The sequence below is a fragment of the Cucurbita pepo genome, chromosome LG06 (genome assembly GCF_002806865.2).
Source record: "Cucurbita pepo subsp. pepo cultivar mu-cu-16 chromosome LG06, ASM280686v2, whole genome shotgun sequence".
NCBI lineage: Eukaryota > Viridiplantae > Streptophyta > Magnoliopsida > Cucurbitales > Cucurbitaceae > Cucurbita > Cucurbita pepo.
In genome coordinates this window covers 5,869,183-5,888,560 of record NC_036643.1, presented here as the reverse complement: position 1 = coordinate 5,888,560, position 19,378 = coordinate 5,869,183, and the positions used below count along the sequence as shown (strand labels likewise).

Below are 19,378 nucleotides of genomic sequence, written 5' to 3'. Positions count from 1 at the left end.
GTGGCAAATTATTTCGGATATCCGATTATTCATCTATCTCTAAAATGACATGATATTGTTTACTTTGTGCGTAAGTCTTTCTATTATATTTGGAATCACCAAAATGTCTCATATCAACAAAGACGTTTTCCCTCATTTATATACTCGTGATATTTCCATTCCTCAGCCAAAATATGATTTTGATATCAATCTCAACAATCTTCCAAAATAGTTATTTTTTTTCCACTTTTCTTGCTTTCTCGATAGTTTGTCCTTATCCAAACGAGCATTTCTTCTTTTTTCGAGTACTCTATCTATCTGGATCATTTGGCTACGTCATCAAGGTATACCACTTACGTTTGTCACTCGGGATTATACACAAATATGACTAAGTTAGGTGCATAATTCTAATATCACTTGTTAGAAACAATGAAACGTCAACAATCTCCACAATTATGATATCACTTGTTATATATTTATGATATTCTCATTTTCTAGCCAACATGATACGTAGATCACGTCTAACACAAACTTTTTTGTGATTGATTTTTATATTAAAAATGATTATTGATTCTTATCGACGAGCGATTTTTTTTTTTTACGATATGTAGCACCTCCGACCATTTCAACTAAAAATCTAACTCTTAAGTTGGGCTCCCCTTCAATCGAGACCATTTTAAATGTGATTAAACTCTTTGATTTCTTATAACGCAATTAATCGTCACACTATATTTTTGTCTCAATTTTAACGAGAAAACTAATGAAATGGTTGATTTGAAACAATTTCAAAAGTTTAGAGATAAAGATGACAAGCGCATCATTTAAATTTAGGTAAATAAATGAAATTTAATACCTAAACCAAAACCGTTGGTTTATCAAGAATATACAAGAAAAGCACTTCCGGTTGTTGATTCATCACTAGAGATGGCTTAGAACCAATAGTTTATTATCTAATGGATTTTTCCGTTATAATACTTCATCCAAGAGTTATCAGTATTTATCAAATCTATTCCTATCTAACAAAAAGCTATTGGATCAAATGACAAAGACATTGTCGAGAAAAAGATAGCTTTTTCCAGATGAAATGTTTGTTGATATCTGTTCCAATAAATAAAATAGAACAGATAGACCATTCTCTTCGTCTTACGTCGACAAATCTTCTCCATTGAAAGATCCCCTATATGGATAATACACATTCCAGTTTAACGAGTCTAATTCTAATTGTTTTGTTCGAAGCACACCACAAGACGGTTCGTCCTATTCAGATATTCACTACAAAAAAATACTGGATTCTCTTTATCACCTACTTTGTTGAGAAGTAAAGTTTGCCCACAGACAAGTTGAGGCACACAAATCTTTAGGATTTACTTTTCTACCAACCACTATTAAATTCAAACAAAAAGGACTTCCATCTTTTTTGGCTTATGTTCCTTTAAACATTCTAAGACATCTCTTATTTACCTTTTAGTTTGGTCGTTTTTTGGCAATAGAGAATATTAATAATTCAAAATCATGTTCGATAGTGAAAAGCCTACAACTACTTTGTCTATCTTATAAGAGGAAATAGATCATAGGTCGGGTGAAGAATTGACGTAGGAGTAAGAGGGGCACGTGTCTTGAAATTTTTAGTTTTCTAGCGTGTATATATATATGGAGAAATTTCGTAAAATTTGTGTTGGCTTGTTGATCGAGAGGTATGAGAGTGGGTTTAATGCTTTAAAGTTTGGAGTCGATTCCTTGAATACATGGGATATAATTTATTTTGTATATATATAAGAATGTAACGCTCTATGCTCACGATTCAAAATTTGAATTTTATACCTGATGGTCCCGACATTCTCTTACGACATGGTCACGTTACTTACTTCTCGCTTTTAAGAGTAAATACTATCCTCATAAACCAACACGAGTTCTTCCAACATGGTTTGTCCTCACTCACTATATCTCTGGAAAATTCTCAAGAGGTTATCCAATATAGAATTGTTCCAAGCAATTTGTTGGTATAGGTAGTAACTTTCATTTTCGTTAAGTCCTTTTTAGTCATTCTAGTTTTAGAATCGCTCTCATTCTGATGTCATATCGGTTTATTCATGTACCTCTCCTTTACTAGGGTGTCACATGCCCACCAACTTTTGCCTTATGCCCACATCTTACTGAGAGAGATACCGCTCTGATATCATCTGTAACGCCCTATGCCCATGATTCAGATCAAGATTCGGAATCTAGATTTAGCACTTGATGCCCTCGACATTCCCTTGCATCCCTTGCAACATGGTCAGGTTACTTACTTCTCGCTTTTAAGAGTGAACATTATCCCCCACAAACCAACACGAGTCCTTCCAGCATGGTTTGTCCTCACTCACATGCACCCTAACATTTCAAAATGAGTTCAAGCCTCATCATGGTTGATTGCTGTAATGACCCTATTTTTCTACTAAAATAAGATACTATTTTACCACTTGTACTCGATTTTGTAGTGAGGATCTTGGTCTCGAGTTTTGAGTTTTTATCCCTTAGGAGACTTGTAGGGTCCAATGGTCAACGAACAACTCAATCTGAACCTATGCTCGAGACTTCATGCGTTCCCTACAACATAGTCTAATACTTGCATCCATGGCTTCATGTGTTCCCTGTGATACAATCTTAAATCATACTTTTCAATTGCATTAATACACTCTTACTATTAGTATATAGACGAAAACCGCTAGTCCGTTGATCTACAACTCTTCACCTCCTTCTCCTATTTACTCTTTCTCTTCTATTTCAATCTATGAATGATTAACCGTACTAAGGCAAATTTTAAACGTTTCAGAGTTTTTTTTAAACACGGTACTAACATTTATATTCATATCTTAACGACAAAAGATATTTTCCTTAACTTTTTCAAAAATTTAAAGATATGAATGAAATTTTGAACAGTTTTCGTTCCGAACACGATCCTCAGAGTATTGATTACAGAATCCAAAGTCGATAAATATTTTTTAGAATTTAGTCGAACGAAGTTAGCGGGAGAAGGAACGAAAGTACATATAAAATAATAAATAGAAAAGGAAAAAATGGTATGAGAAAAGTAGATTGAGGACCATATAGGGATTGGACTTATTCACAAAAGTCAAAGTGTCCTATCTCCATTTCATATTTTACATTCACATGTGAACTCACCTTTAAATCCCAATAAAAATAATGAATTATCTAATTAAAATTAATTAAAGTAATATGAGAACTAAAAAAAATATTTTATTTTATTTTGAATAAACTCAATTAATTAATTGTTCTTGGTTTATAAAATTATTATAATTAATCATTTAATTGTAATAAATCAATAATATATTTTTTAATATATACATTTAATTTATTTTAACAAAAAAATTATTAAATAAATGAATTACTTATTTACTAAAATTTATTTTGATAATAGTTATTTATTTAAAATTAAATTGTAACGACCCTAGTTTTTTACTGACTTAAAGTCTGTCATATGCATGACCTAACTTGTATGAAAATATCCATTTAAAACAACTTCATAAAACAATGTCATGAACTTACGTGTTTAAGAAAAAAAAAGTCTTAAAACAATACAAAGGAAAATATTAAAATAAACATAAATAAATATAAAAACAGTAATGTCTTATACTAACCTAAAATCTACGAAATTAAATGCGACTAACTTATGTATGTGTCATTGTCTTTAATTGCGATGCTGCTGTCAATAAGGATGTCTTGCCTTTACTTGAAATATAAAAGTAGCACTTGTCTTGAGTATTTTAAGAAATATTCAGTGACCCCATTATTAGGGTCAAAGAATACAAACACATGCAATCATGCAATCATGATAGGGACCTATCGTTTAAAACCATTATAGAGGTGGCCTCCAGTCCAAAAAAATTGGACTGAAGTACTTCCCTGCACACGATCCACACGTGCGAGCACAAGTTCACTAGGCGGTTCATACACTTCCTGACCCTATTATAGTTGGGCTAGTTAGCTGTAGCTGAATTTATGGAGGTACAGTAAACCCTCGAGTATCATGCAAGGCATGATGATGATCATCATCATCATATTGTACGCGTTTGTACTCATCGTCATAAAAGGAGAAGTAACCTGATGTAAATGAACATACATTATACATAAGGTCCTTGTAGTTTTCATCTTAAATCATTCATGTGCTACAATCCTACATATCCTTCCCTTGTTACTCTAGGTAACTGGCATGCATAACCCTTCATACATTCATCATTAAACTCTTCATCATAATGCAACATGACATCTCATATATACACATCATCTAATGTGAGATATCATCATATTATGTCATATCTTCATCATACATCTTATGTCATCATGTCATATACATCATCATTCTAGTGTGTCATATCATCATAGTACATCGTATTATCACATATCATAACATCATCATAATACATCCTAATGTCATATCAACTTACATCATCATAACATCATAGCATCATCATAACACATCATAATATCATATCGAATTGCATCCGCATAACATCATAGCATCATCATAACACATCATAATATCATATAAACATGTGTAAGGGCTACTGGGCAATGTGTCATCATACATAAGACAAGTCTTTGGATCGAGCCAATAGTAAGACCATTTAGCTAGTTGGCCTTAGCCGGCATTTTATCTTATTTTCGAGATTGGCTTGATTCATTCCTCAAAGTTCATATCAACCTATGTGGAGGAACTTCACTATATTAGAATTTTCCCCCTAAATTTTTCCGGCAATCTTACCTCTTGCGTAACCACTTAAATTGAATAATGGAAGCTTATACCGTCCTAAATCGAATGCTAAGACGAAATCTTTATCAAATTGGCCTAAATTATTTCATAACCTTGATCTTATATAGATCTTGTCCTGTCTCTTTGTTTGTGATAGCAAAAGATTCTTCCTCTCAAGACATGCGACCATGTTTGAGCCATGAGATTGTGCTCACTAAAAGCTGCCTAAGTTCGAGATGTGATGTTCTTTGTCGGATTGGTTTAGATCTAAGGATATTTTAGGTAAAAATAAATAATTATAGCAAGTATCAACACATGTTAATCTATAATTATAATCCCCATTGCATACATTACTCACCAACCATGTGATTAGCCATCAATTTAGTGTTAATTGTTATTATTAGTAAAATAAAAATACCAACCCGAACTTAGAATAGTGATATATTGTTACTTTTTAGAGTTTAATCAACTCGATAAGAAATATACACGCTCATCCAATAGATTAAAGGTTTGAAACTCACCCCTACATATTTTTAAGCTAGAAAAACGAACATAGCTATTAGCCATGTCAGCTTAGGAATAATATAAACTTTACGGCTATATTTTTATTGACATTTCTATAAACTCGAACAACGATGTTTCCATCAATATCCAAGTTTCAAACTTTACGCTATTATTTGTAACCCAAGTCTACTAGTAGCAGATATTGTCTTCTTTGAACTCTTCTTTTCAGATTTCCTCTCAAGGTTTTTAAAACGTGTTTGCTAGAGAGAGTTTTCCACACCCTTATAAAGAATGCTTCGTTCTCTTCCCTAACCGACATGGGATCTCACGTTATAAAGAGCAATAACCTTCCGTAGTATCATTTGATATAATGATGCATTCAAGAAGGGCAATGCCAATGAATAAGAATTCCATTTGGCTAAAGATCTCGAACCTTGATTTTATATTTACTGTTTCCTTTTTATCTCGTGGTGGGTGAAATGTAGATGGTAAATCTTTTAAGAATAAAACTTAAATTAAAAGCAAACAAAGAGCAGATATAGGAGGACGCCCACCAAATTGCTCAGAAATTCTCTCCATCAGAACATTCCAATGGGTTGACAAGAAACTTCCATTACGAACCATTTAATACGAGTCGAGTTTTCTCCACGCTGTATACGTAGGAACTGGAACCTGTTCTCGACTCCTTGAATATATTTGCAGGGTAACTTGTCATAATCCAGATCCACAGCAGTCACTGTCACACGCGAAATAAATTCGAAACGAATCCTTAGTACAATTCATTTTAATCATCCAATATAACAAAGAATAACAAAGGAAGATACAAACATCAGTTCAACAATTTCAGCAGTAAAATTCTGATGGTGAAATTTATTTCACCTCTTGTCAGCTCAGAATTTTAATTATATGGATGGTCAACATGGTTGAAAGCTTACTATATGCAACCTTATCGAGAGTCGATATCATGAGTGTTCCAAGATTTTTTCATAATGGAGTTATCAATAGCAACCTAAATGAAACATACATACGTTTGATCTCAAGAAATTGGATGCTTGCACGGTCGCAGACTTTCACTTTATAAGTCTTACAATCGGACTATAAAGGTGCTATCGAAACATCTTAAAAAGGATCTCGCTTTCAAGATTAGCGAGCAGCAAAGAGATTTTGCAGAGGGATGGAAAATCCTTGATGCATCTCTCATGACATATGAATGGGAAAGGAAAAAACAAAAAGATGTAGCCATCAAATTGGACTTGGAAAAGGTCTTCGACGAGGTCGATTGGAATCTCCTCGAAAAGTTCTTGTAGCAAAAGGCTTTGGCTCAAAATGGCAGAGGTGGATATCATCATCAATGGAAGATTTATGCCACATGAGGTCTTCGACAAGGGGATCCACTATCCCGAAAGGAAAATAAAGGGCTTTCAGATTGGCAATGAAGGCTTAAGAATCAACCACTTTCGGTTTGGAGATGATACAATTCTCTTTTAATTTGTTAAATATCTCCTCCATAAAAACCATGTTCAAGACGGCAAGAATCTCTGGACAAAACATCCATCTCCAAAGAACAGAGATTATGAGCATCAATTGTTAGCATAAAGATTATCGAATAATTTGTCGGCAGATACGATTGTAAAAAGAGTGAATGGTCGAATATTGTACATGGTCATCATGTCATACTTTGAAAGGAAGGCTCACCCTAGTACAAGCCACACTATTCAAACTCCCCGCTTACATGTCTCTATTTGAAATGAAAGAAAAAGTAGCTACGAATATAGAAAGATTATTCATAAACTATTCGTGGTAAGATGGTCCACATCTTGTTCCATGGAATATCATAAACTTCCCAGTAGAAAAAGGATGACTCAGTTTATTTTCGATAAAGAAGAACAAAACTCTCATTGCAAAATAGATATAGAGATATCATTACGAAGAAAATACTTTGGGGAGAAAACTTATAAAGACTAAATACACTCCTACATCAGGTAAAAATCAACTCTCCATCTTCTGCAAAGGGACCATGAAAGTACATAAAAAAACATCAAAACCTCATCATCAACTAAATTCGCCATAGGTTGGGTGATGGAGAAGACACATCATTTTGGACGACCCATGGATTGAAAACACCATGCTAGCCCACCGGTATCCACTCTTGTAGACTCTCTCATAACAAAAGAGTCACGATCAAGGAAATATGGAATGATGTCAAAAAATTCTAGGACCTGAAGCTTGGTAGGAACCTAAAAGATAGTGAAGCTATGGAATGGGCAAAATTACGACTCGACCTTGCCCCAGTTGTATTGTTAAATGAAGCAGACTCGTTGACATGGCTTCTCAGTGCTAACGTGGTCTTCTCGACAAAATCTTTGATGATGGACACAAGAGAAAAAGTAGAAGCAATAAATCTCACGTTAGCAAATATAGTATGGAAAGGAAATCCTCTTAAAAAGAATCTCCAACGTGACTTTATTTTCATATTGGCGTCCATTATGCAAGAGAAAATGAAACACAAAACCACTTCTTTGTGCAATGCACATATGCTTAGAGTTTCTAGACAAAGATCCTCCATATCTTCGGATGGTATCTCACATTTCCTAGGAAGGTAAAGGACTTAGCGGGCATGCTTTTGACGTACCATCCTTTCAAGAATGCAAAAGCCTTATAAGGAAAAACTTCTTTCTTTTGGAATCGGTGGAAAGAAAGAAATCGAAGAATTTTCACAGAAAAGACAGATTTATACAAACTCTTTATCTCATTGCCCTCGGCTGCAAAAACGTCCCTTTTTCTTTGCTACCTACATATTTCCTAGTAGGTAACCCGTTCCCCGTGTCTTTGCTTCTATTGCATACCCCCTTCTCATGATAAAAACCCGAGTTTGAGAAAAATGAAAGAATATATAAGGGCATACAAAAACACCCACAAAAGGAGTCCTCAAAAAGTGGTAAGAACATACTTCAATCCAGAAGAATCACACCAAATGGAAAATTACAACAAAGTTCGATTAACATATGCCCATAAAGACGCATTAAATATTACCATCTCCTCGACTTCCATCAATGACTTCTACACCCCTCTAAAAATTTTACTATTCCTCTAGATCACATTGCCCACAAGATAGCACAAAAACTTGCCTATCACAAGACTCTTCCCACAGAAGGGAGAATTCATCAAGATCTCATCCATCATAGAATGGCCGTCCCTATTACGCACCATCACCACACAAAATACCATAAAGAAACAACTCCAAAGGGAGCAAACAAACTCACAACCCCATGAAAAATAATCAAGATGATCCTCTTGATGACGAAAAGGAACACACCATCGGGGATGCAAGACAAAGCAACTGTCACTGAAGACGATTCTGAGTGTTCACCCTACCATGTATAATCCCCTATTTCTTTTTCATTTTTCAATTTCCCACAAAAGAATTCTGAAACCAGTAATCATGCTAAGAAAATTGTTTTAATCCTTTCTGCAAGCACCTTAGGCACAGTTTTACACGGACAACTAGTTAAGCTGTGGTGGGGGTAAGCTTTAACTTCTTTGGCATGCTTTCTATGGAATAAAAGAGATAAAACCCTCATTTGTAATAGATAATGATGACTTTCTCAACGGAGAAAGAAAAAAGGATTGGTGGTTTGTTTATATTTTTCATGAATTCAAAGGAGAAATTATCTCAGTCGAGAAGCTTTACCAAGACTAGTGATTGAATCAAAGACCTCCAACTGTATAAATTATCTCATTCGTCTTCCTCTCCCTCGAACTCAACTTCATCTTCTCCTCCAAACGACTTCAACAACAAAACCTTGCTAGAACCGGTTTCAATGTCAAATTCTTGATTTCTCACGTCTGGATTCCTTGATTTTCTCAAGAATTGTTGGTTTAAAGTGAAGAACCCATTTTCCAATAAATGAGATGAAAGGTTCCCTTTACATAATTTGTGAATTCATCTTCATCCTCTGAAGTGAAGCTTCTTTTCTTCCATCAAAGCAAATAGTAAAGCTCTGCAACAAGAGCAAACGGAAGGCTCCCAAAAACCAAGCTCAACCCAATTTTCAATCCACTAAATGAAGTCATTTCCTCCAATTGGGCCAAATCTGCTTGCATCCAAGGACAAAGATCTTTGTATATGGTCCTTGTGCCCTCTCGAGGGGTTTTGATAGATACTTCTTTAGTCTTCTTTATCGCTCTAGTTTTCCCTCACTCTCCATTATTTGTCTCCTTATGGAAGATTAAAGTATCCATGAAGGTGTGTTTCATTGCTTGGCAGGTTTACCTTGAGAGAATAACACCATGGATCACATCATTAGACATTCTACCTTCACATTGGAACCATAGTGGTCAACACTCTGCAAGTTACTGTAGGATCTGGACCACATTCTTTGGAGTTGTCTATATGCTTGCTCGATTTGGTCTTCTTCCCTTGAGACCTTTGATGTCAGTTGGACCCAGAACAAATGTCCGTTGATAATGGAGGAGGTGTTTTTCCATCCTCCCTTTCAAAATGAGGAATGTATTCGGTGGTAGTTTTCTTTCCTTGTTGATATTTAGGTGTTGCTGTTGGAGAGAAAAAAGAGAATTTTGTAGGAGATTGGGGGATCTTGGAGGAGGTGTGGTGTGAGACACATCGGTTGGAGAGGGGAACGAAACATTCCTCATAAGAGTGTGGAAACCTCTCCCTAGCAGATGCATTTTAAAAACATTGAGGGAAAGCTCAAAGGGGACAATATCCGCTAGCGGTGGGTTTGGAATGTTACAAATGATATCAGAGCCAGACACTGGGCGATGTGCCAGAGAGGATGTTGGATCCCCAAGGGGGTGGATTGTGAGATCCCACATCGGTTGGAGAGGGGAACGAAGCATTCCTTATAAAGGTGTGGAAACCTCTCCCTAGCAGACGCGTCTTAAAAACCTTGAAGGGAAGCCCAAAAGAGAAAGCTCAAAGAGAAAAATATCCGCTAGCGGTCGGTTTAGGATGTTACATGAGATCCTTTTTTAGGTTAAACGCCTCCATGGGGGCTTCAATGACTAAGTATTTTTGCAATTACTCGCCTAGTTTGGTTGTCCTAGATTGGACCCCAATTTTTGTATAGTTCTTTGGGTTGGGGGCAGTTTTCCTTGGACTTGCTAAAACCCAGCTCTTATATCAATGGGCAACATGGAAATCCCAAAAAGGCCTTCAAGTCAGAATTTAAATCCTTCATGTTTGGTGTACAACTTCCAACTTCCAAAATATAATGAAAAAAAATTCTAGCTCAACTTTTTCACCTCTAGTTAGACAACTACCACCACTTACACAATCTTAGTAATGAAGGTTTTTTCGTTCTCCCACTCATAATATGTCATCTCTCACCTTGATCCACTAGTATCTCTTGGTTCAAGATATCCAAAAGTTCCAACCTAAGGGCCTCGCATATTTTTCACAACAATCATTTATTATCCCCAGCACTCTATCATAGCATCAACAACCTTGGCTTTTTCAGTCACCAAGGCTATTCGATTGGCGACATGGCCAAACACGTCCTTGTTTTGAAACCTTAAGAAGATTCTTTGAACCTTTAAGCTTAATAGTGAATGCAAACTGAGACCATCCTTCTACCATCCTTCTGTATGAAATGACTCCCACCAACCCATCAGATGAGTGCTAAAAGAGGGTTGCTAACCACACATCAACATAACATAGTCGTAAACACCAAAAACAGTGTCCTAATGTGTACGTGCTAACTCCTAATTTAGAAATTCTTATCATCGTATTCGTCTTGTTACATCTATGTGTTGAGTTCATACTTGTGTCCCTCCTTTTCTTTTCTTTTTTGATGAATATTTGTGTCCCTTACCTATTGTTCTCATTATGAGGATGAAACTGATTTACTGTTGTTCCTTCATTGATCAACAAAGACAAACATTGCAAAGTTTACAAGTCCTCAACAATATAAATCACGAGGAAATACATCAATAGGATTTATTAGGAAAATTCAACCAGCAATGAACTTTCCATACAAGCCTGGAAATTATTCATTTTGATACCTATAAATCTAAGCATATAAGAGAAGGTTACCATTCAAACTTCTAAAGGCTAAGCATCATCTCACAACCGTCCGACCGCATTTTAACGAACGAATTCATAGACGTTTAACTTTTTCTATACAAAAATGCACTTAAAATTTATGGTTGTAATAATGCAGCAATTCACAACCAAGGCCATCACATTCAATGTAAAGATTGTACGATAAAATAACCTGTTTGCAAACTTACCTGACAGTGATTTTACGTAGCAAGAAAAACCAGGCATAGGCAAGTTAAGGCTGTATGGCTGTGAACCTCGCCTCGAACACGAATCCTCGGTAAAGGCCATCGTTATATCCAGGCACCCCACATATCCACCGCCACTCTGCTTTCCCAGAACAACGATCCCACAATGCCATCATTCCCATCCTCTTAGCAGAAAAGCAAATCCGATCACCACCACCAAATACCTTAAACTTACTCGACCCTTGAAAGCACTGAAACATCTGGACAGGCATACGACCCGCCTCATCCCATTCCAATGTATCCAAATCCAACCTCAAAATCAATATCGTCGAGCACGAAGCAGTCAATGAAAATGAAGATTTAAGCCCACCCACCATCAAGATTTGGTTACCCGTCCCTCGCACCAAACGGGGCCGTTTCAGAATGTCAAAAACATCCCCCCATTCATGCCTCTCGAGCCGACCCCAATTCTGGGAGCTCTTTAGATCGGTGATAGTACAAGCGAACAATTTCCACTGGCTTCTCCATGGAGAACCCACATCACAAAGAGCATAGACCGAATTAGAAACCAACACAGGGCTTCGAGGTTTCGAAGGCAAATTAGAAGAAAATTTACTCCACTGATTCGACCCAGAGAAGTAAAGAGCAGCAAGCTCAGTCAATACCATAACTCTGTTAGCAGAATCAACCAAAACCGACCCATGTCGAGACCAGGCCGAGCCGAGCTGGGGTAAGACTCGGAACTGGCGAGTCAAAGGGTTACAAACCACGAGCGACTTATTTGACTCCGGCGAGTCGGGCAAGTCGCCCCAGAGATAAACAAGGCCGAGAGAGGAGGCAACAGGGTGAGGGAATCGGAAGGGTAAAAAATCGAGGGAGAAGCGAAGCCACTGACCTTGATCAGGGTCATAGACGTGGAGACAGGGATTGACGGCGGCGGCGGCGAGGCGCTGATGACTGTGGTGGTGGTGCGGGGGGCGGAGGGCGACGAGGCGGAGAGGGGGACGGGTGGAAATGAGGTCAATGAAGAAGGAGGAAGAGATAATTTGGTCGAACAGCTTGCAGACGCAGCGGCAGATCATAATCTGACGAAGAGGGAGGGAGAAGAAGATCTGATGGAAGGTGTCATCCGGAAGGCGGTAGATTGGAGGTGGTTCCATCCGGCGAAGGGCGGAGGCGGCGGCGGAGGAAGGGAGGAATTGGGGTGAATTGAAAATGGGGGATTGTGGGTTGGTTTGTCCAGCGGAGGGGCTCTTACTCTGTTTTGAACTTCCCCTGCGTGGGTGTGTAGAGAAAACCAACGTGGGTGGAATTAGAAATTTTCTCTATGTATATATATATATATATGTATATATGTACGTGTGTATGTATATATTCCTACGAGGTTTCTAGTTGAGGTGTTCATATGGCTAGAAAACTCGACTAATTCGTCCAATTCAAACTATAAAAGTTGGGTTGAGTTAAATTTTTTGTTTTCGGATTTGGGTTGAATTGAATTTAGAGAAAACCGAAAATTTTAATTTGATATACAATTCAACCCATCTATACCCTACTTTCAAGATGATCATGAAAATTAAGAATATTTAATGTTTGTAACGAGGTTAATGATGCATTATGACTTGTAAATGTTTGATATTTGAATTTTACGATAGATAAGTATGATATTTTTAAATGATTAAAAAAATATAACTATCGACAATCAATCGAAGGTAGGGTTATGAACCGTGTTTAGGTTGGTGATTGGTTTGGGTTGTGAATTTTATTTGGATTGCCTCAGGGTTACCAACTAAACTCAACTCGTGTGTACCTTAATTATTTTTTTATTTTTAAGAAATTAAGTCAAAAATGTCGGTAAAATATATCCATAAATTTTGTAATGATGATGTCTCTAAAAATATCTTCTTTTCTTTTAATCATAGAAAGCATAATTTATGAATCAATTTAAAACTTTTATTAAAATTTTATTGTAAAATTGTTTTAAAATTATTGATGCATGATTTTCATATAAGACTTATTTTTATAAAAATTAGGTTTATATTAGAAATATATATTTGGAATCTAAGCTTTGATATCGACTTTAATTAATAGGAGCGAGTTTTCGTTTCTTTTATGTTTATAATATAAGGAATTATTATTATACGTATTTATTTTTTATTTAATAACATCTTGCTTTGGAATGCAAGATACGTTCGTTAAGTTCTTCGTAACAACCGTTTGTAATCTATTTGTAAATTTTAATCATGAATAAATGCTTCTTTTAAAAATAGAAATATAGATAAGCACATAAGAGTGAGCGGAAAAGGATGTATAGAAACGTAATAGAAGAAGAAAAGGAAAAAAATCTTATTAAGAATCTGATTAGATAATGACGGGAGGGTTTCTCTTCTTTCTCTTGATTGTTCGACTTTGGTTCTTCACTGACACGTCACTTTCTCTACTAGTTTTGAGCTTCAATCGAACCACATCGAAATGAATAACCGTAGCAGAAAGAATCACAGTAACTTGAAGAAAGAATTTCTTTGTATTAAAAAAATTCTATAGGTCTCAATTTTCTGTTGTAAGGTTCATGAGCGGGATGGTTTGAAGTTGTATTTGAATGACTACGAGGCATCAAGGAACGTTTGATGTTCAAACGATATTGTTGGTTCGAGGTTAGAGAAGTAGATGTTGTGAGCTTTGCTTTTAAGATATCTGAATGAACGGTTAGTAATTTCTTCCATGAAAGTGTAAGTGTTATGTTTCAATGTCAAAATTATTTTTGAAAAGGACGGACACCAATTTTATAAAATTCAATGGACTACAACGGGAAGTGATTTAAGGTACGTAATGTACATTTGCAGATGTTTTGTCTAATGATGTGAGCATTATTAATGCGCATTAATTTTTATGTGTGTTTTTTAAATTTGCTTAGAGATGTTTAAACGCTCTGAATGGAACTCACGACAAAGTCTATGTATTAGAGTCTGAAAAATCAAAGTACAAACACAAGGAAGAACAAAATTGTAATTAATATCTTGGAAGTTCGCTTACCTGATATCTAATTTGAATACATTTTACTTGAATTGAAAGGTGTCACAATCCATGGAGTGATTGTAACCGTAAGTAAGTCATCGAGGATGATAACTAATTTAAGTGGGGGAGAATGTCACAACTTTACTATGAAGAGAGTAGGTTGTGACACGCATGTAACAAGCAAAGTGGTGACCTTCAAGTGGCACTCATTCGGCCAAGTGAGGGTCTAAACGAGTGACTTGATGCGATCAAGGAAGACAATGCATCATCTAATACACTACACAAAGTGGTCATCGAAGAGATAAGGGCCACAAGTAGACATGAGGGTCAAAGATAGGCTTGTCGAAAGGCTAGGTAGGGCCCCGAGCCTTAACCTCAAAATTAGGGGTTTCAAAAGAAAATTTGGGCATGTGATTTTAGAGTCAAGTTCGCCCATATGAAATATAAATGTTCACCAAGTTTTGTGTCAATTGAACACCGAACGGATGCTCTACGACACCGTATGCCCGTTCGCCAAAATGATGTCTATTAGAGTAGAATTGAAAATGTCTCAAAATGTACCCTAGGGGAGGCATGATGTCAGCTCTCCACCACCCCTAGGCTCTGTGGCCTACACGAGCTACCATGTGGCACTTACGTATGTCACAGTGAGGGCGAGTGTTCCGAAACGAGTGTCTCGAGCAACTTCTTTTGGAATGGGTCTTTCAAGGAAAGTACTGGACGACATGGAGGTGTCGGTATTGCACCCTAACCCAAGTGTTGGAGGTTGGATTATGCACCTGCTATCTAGTATGGAGTTCGTAAATGACATGACATGGACATGGTAGAACCAATGCATCGATAGAACCCATATGGATGAATGTTCGGGATGTCCTAATGTTATGAGCGACACCTGAGCCCATTCCCAATGGCATGACCGAGTGAGCTGTGATAGGGGACGACACCCCACAACTTGGGATGACATCAAGATATATGGGTCATGCTAATTGGAAACCAAGATGATGTTGGATGTGACGTTGCACACGACAGACCTTGGCCCCGAGTAAAGTCAAGGTCAAACCAAATGACTTGACCTAGTATAGAGGCAAGTTGGTTGTGTCACAGATGATTTAACTTGCACGCACTGACAACATGTGTGGACGAACAAGTAATATTCAATTGGTAAAGACAAATCGCCTAAGATTCGACAAAGCCACCAAACCGGACGAAGAATGAACATGGAGCTTGAGTTTTTCTTAAGATTTGTCGTGAACCTGTGTTAAAAAAGTACGACCGTGATAGAAGGTTTCGTCGATGATGGAGAAATAAGTAGATTGAAATTGGTTGAGAGTCATTTTAAGGTAAGTTTTTTCAACTTTTACATTGTTAAAGTTCTCACGGTTCATGACAATATAACCAACACTTCCTTTCTTTAATGTGCAGGAAATTATTATTTGATTGATGTCCAATCAGTGTCGGATTCATTCAATTTGTTCAATTTAGAGTTTAAAATGTCTTTTGTGTTTAGCAAACGTTTGACATGTATGCTACAAACACTTATGAGACAAAGTGTCGGACTGTAACATGGAGCTTCGACGATCAACCAACCCGAATCCGCAAGTCCGTAACCGAACCAAGCTAGGTTTGAAAGCCCGCTTCCAGCGTCCATGCCTTTGCATTCAGACATAGTTCTGGACTAGCCTAGTCACCTCACGTCCCAGATGAAAATGGCCCGTTAGGCAAATTAAGTCTTTTAGTATGGTTTAATTCGATGTCGCGGACCCACATAGATTGAATTGGATTTCAAGAGATAGATTCAAACTAGCACCAAGGATAAATTAGTGACTCCAGCCTAAGACAACCATGTAAGTGGCTTTAATATTGACTTTATTGGATGAATTATATGAAGTATGAACGTTGCGTGCTATATGGCCCTTACACATGCCATGTTTTGTGATTGATTGACGTGTACTATGTTATGTTTGTGCTACGATATAAGTTATGCTAATGTTATAAGTTATCATGAGATGATTGTACTCTGTTATGGATCTTTTTGTGAAATTAATGTTATATGATGCATGAAACCTCAATTTGTTATGCCATGAACACTATGTTAGTATGTTCCGTTCAAGTTTATGAGATACTATTATGCCACATATGTTATAATATTATGTTTACAAAAAGAACGAAGGTATGACTTGCATTATACATACATGTCGTGATTGAAAGTTATGGGGACCTCATGCATTTTGTATTTCATTTTTATCAAGATACTTCCCCTGTTATGATTAGTACGACGCTTACACTATGATATTATGTACACCATAGTATTATGCGTGTTCCTTTCCCTCTGCGGCTTTTTCGACAATGTGAGTGTACGCCAGCTGAAGGGCAGGTCCAGTGGTACATATATGAGCCCGCCTGGAGTCCATGTTCGAGTGCTTGAGTCATGTCTAGAGAAGTATTACACATCCAATTTGGTTTGAACTGAAAAGTAGAGACCAAGACTAGGATGTTTTAAGAAAAGATACCCATCATGAGTGCATGTGATTGCATTTCCTGACCTCAATAGTCGGACTACTTACCGAGTATTTTTAAAATACTCAAACCAAGTGCTATTTTTTTTTTAAAGTAAAGGTAAGACAATTCTGTACGGATAACGATGTCACTCTGAAGGCCATGAAAGTGAAGTTAGGATAGTAGCCCTTAAGTTATCTCAAAAGTTTGAAGATTTCCACTATTTAGTAAACATTAATGGATTAGTGAAAGTACCAAGCCACCATATGACTCGAGTCATCTGTTCAAGTTGATCAGCTCGACACAAAACGAAAGTCGTAGCAGCAAGCACAGTGAGGGGACACGACCACCCGACCTGCAAGCCAAATCAACGGTCAAATTGTCGGATGGCAAACGAAGCACTCGTTTCGTTAATTCCAAACCGACATGGAAAAGGTCGGTGTTAGAGCCCCAATTCTAAAAGCAAAGGGCTCCATATGGTGTCAGCTCTATAGGGAAACGCCATAGGACAAGAAGATCAAGCCGTGTTTGATGCAACTTCTTTCAATCTTGTTAGATATCAGTTAGGCTCCACTGGGGCCAAGCTTTGTTTTGGGATTCATGCATATCTTCTGGGATTTGACACACCACTAAATGTATCAATTTCCGCTAACCACTATCCCACCAAAGCTTTCTAACCTTGCCTCCATAAAAGGAGAAAAAAAATATCTACAGTGGAAGTATACCATTCATGATATGAACTACGATCACAGAATTTCCAGACCTCAAGGCATAATTATAAGGACGAGAGTCAAAAAGTTATCAACAAGCTTTAATCACTTTAATCACTCGTCAAAGAAAATTCTAGAAGACGTTGGAGTCCTTCCCTAAATGTTGTGCAATTACGAGTGTTTTATCCTCCTATTTGCTGCATAAAAGGAGAAAAAGTTATTAATAGGCTTTAGTCACTTATATTTAAGTTATAGTGAGCTCGACAAATAAAATTTTAGAAGACGTTGGAGTCCTTCCCTACATGTTGTGCAATTACGAGAGCTTTACCCAAGTTTTTTCTCCATAAAAGGAGAAACATATCTCACCCGAACTTTATCCTATTTGCTACATGGTATACAAAATTGAGCTTCAAAATAGATATGCATATTAACTTAGAGTTGAATACATAGAAACTAATCCAAAAAGTATTTTACTTTGTAAATTTTTGTGTTTAAAACATAAATATGATAGAGTCATTTGAGTGGTATTGTGTTTAAAACATACATATGATAGAGTCATTTGAGTGGTATTGTGTTTAAAACATACATATGATAAAGTCATTTGAGTGGTATTGATCAAACCTATTGTGGAGTGATTCGAATCACAAGTTTAAAAACAAATTTTTCTTTACTCTTGATCTTGACCATGACCATCCTATTGTGGAGTGATTCGAATCACAAGTTTAAAAACGAATTTTTCTTTACTCTTGATCTTGACCATCAAGATAATCCGTTCCAAGACTTTTTCTTAGATTGATTCCATAACAAGTCACTTGGGAAGAAATGAATTTTGTCGAGTCAGATCTGAGCTAATAAGTAGCTAGATTTCACGAGTCAAACCGCGTTCCATTTACTAATAAAACAATAATTCAATAACATATTAACTTTTTTCCACAAAATTATCTGAAAGATAATGAAAGCCTATTTGACCACATGGACTGCCTACACAACAGGAGATTCATATTGATTTCCATGGCATGGAGTTTAGACAACTTCAACATCAGCAGCAATGACACTCAACACAACGTAGAAATGCTGAAATTAATTAAACATTAGCTGAAAAATGTAGAGCATATGGCAAGGCAATGATAAAACAGGATGTACTCGCCATCAACAATTTCAACGAGAACAAGCAACTAGGGAAAGTTGATTAAGCCCATTTGGGACTAATGTTGAAAGAACAGAAACATTTCATAATGGACAAAATTTTATGTTCTTATCTAATTTGAGGCCATACATTGGGTCGGTAACGACCCAGATCCACCGCTAGCAGATATTGTCTTCTTTGGGCTTTCCCTTTCGGGCTTCCCCTCAAGGCTTTAAAACGCGTCTACTAGGGGGAGGTTTCCACACCCTTATAAAGGGTGGTTTGTTCTCCTCCCCAACCAATGTGGGACATCACAATCCACCCCCTTCGGGCTCCTTCCTTTAATTGATGTGGAACCGCCACCAAATCCACCCTCCTTCAGGGCCAGCGTCCTTACTAGCACATCGCCTCATGTCTACCCCCTTCGGGGAACCGAAAAGGCTGACACATCGTCCGGTATCTGGCCCTGATACCATTTGTAATAACCCAGATCCACCGCTAGTAGATATTGTCCTCTTTGGGCTTTCCCTTTCGGACTTCCCCTCAAGGCTT

General features: G+C 37.0%; 1 protein-coding gene across 1 annotated transcript; it reads right to left on the bottom strand.

Annotated features, from left to right (window-relative positions):
• Positions 1-5,625: 5,625 nt before the first annotated feature.
• On the bottom strand, positions 5,626-12,779 carry LOC111797277 (SKP1-interacting partner 15-like). Its single transcript, XM_023680236.1, has 2 exons — positions 11,486-12,779; positions 5,626-5,969 (listed from the first exon to the last, which is right to left on the bottom strand). Exon 1 carries the CDS (start codon positions 12,640-12,642, stop codon positions 11,530-11,532), a length of 1,113 nt encoding a protein of 370 aa, XP_023536004.1. The 5' UTR covers positions 12,643-12,779; the 3' UTR covers positions 5,626-5,969; positions 11,486-11,529.
• Positions 12,780-19,378: the final 6,599 nt, after the last annotated feature.

Excerpts from the sequence above, each read along its gene's own strand:
- LOC111797277 (XM_023680236.1), bottom strand. The coding sequence starts at position 12,642 with ATGGAACCACCTCCAATCTACCGCCTTCCGGATGACACCTTCCATCAG.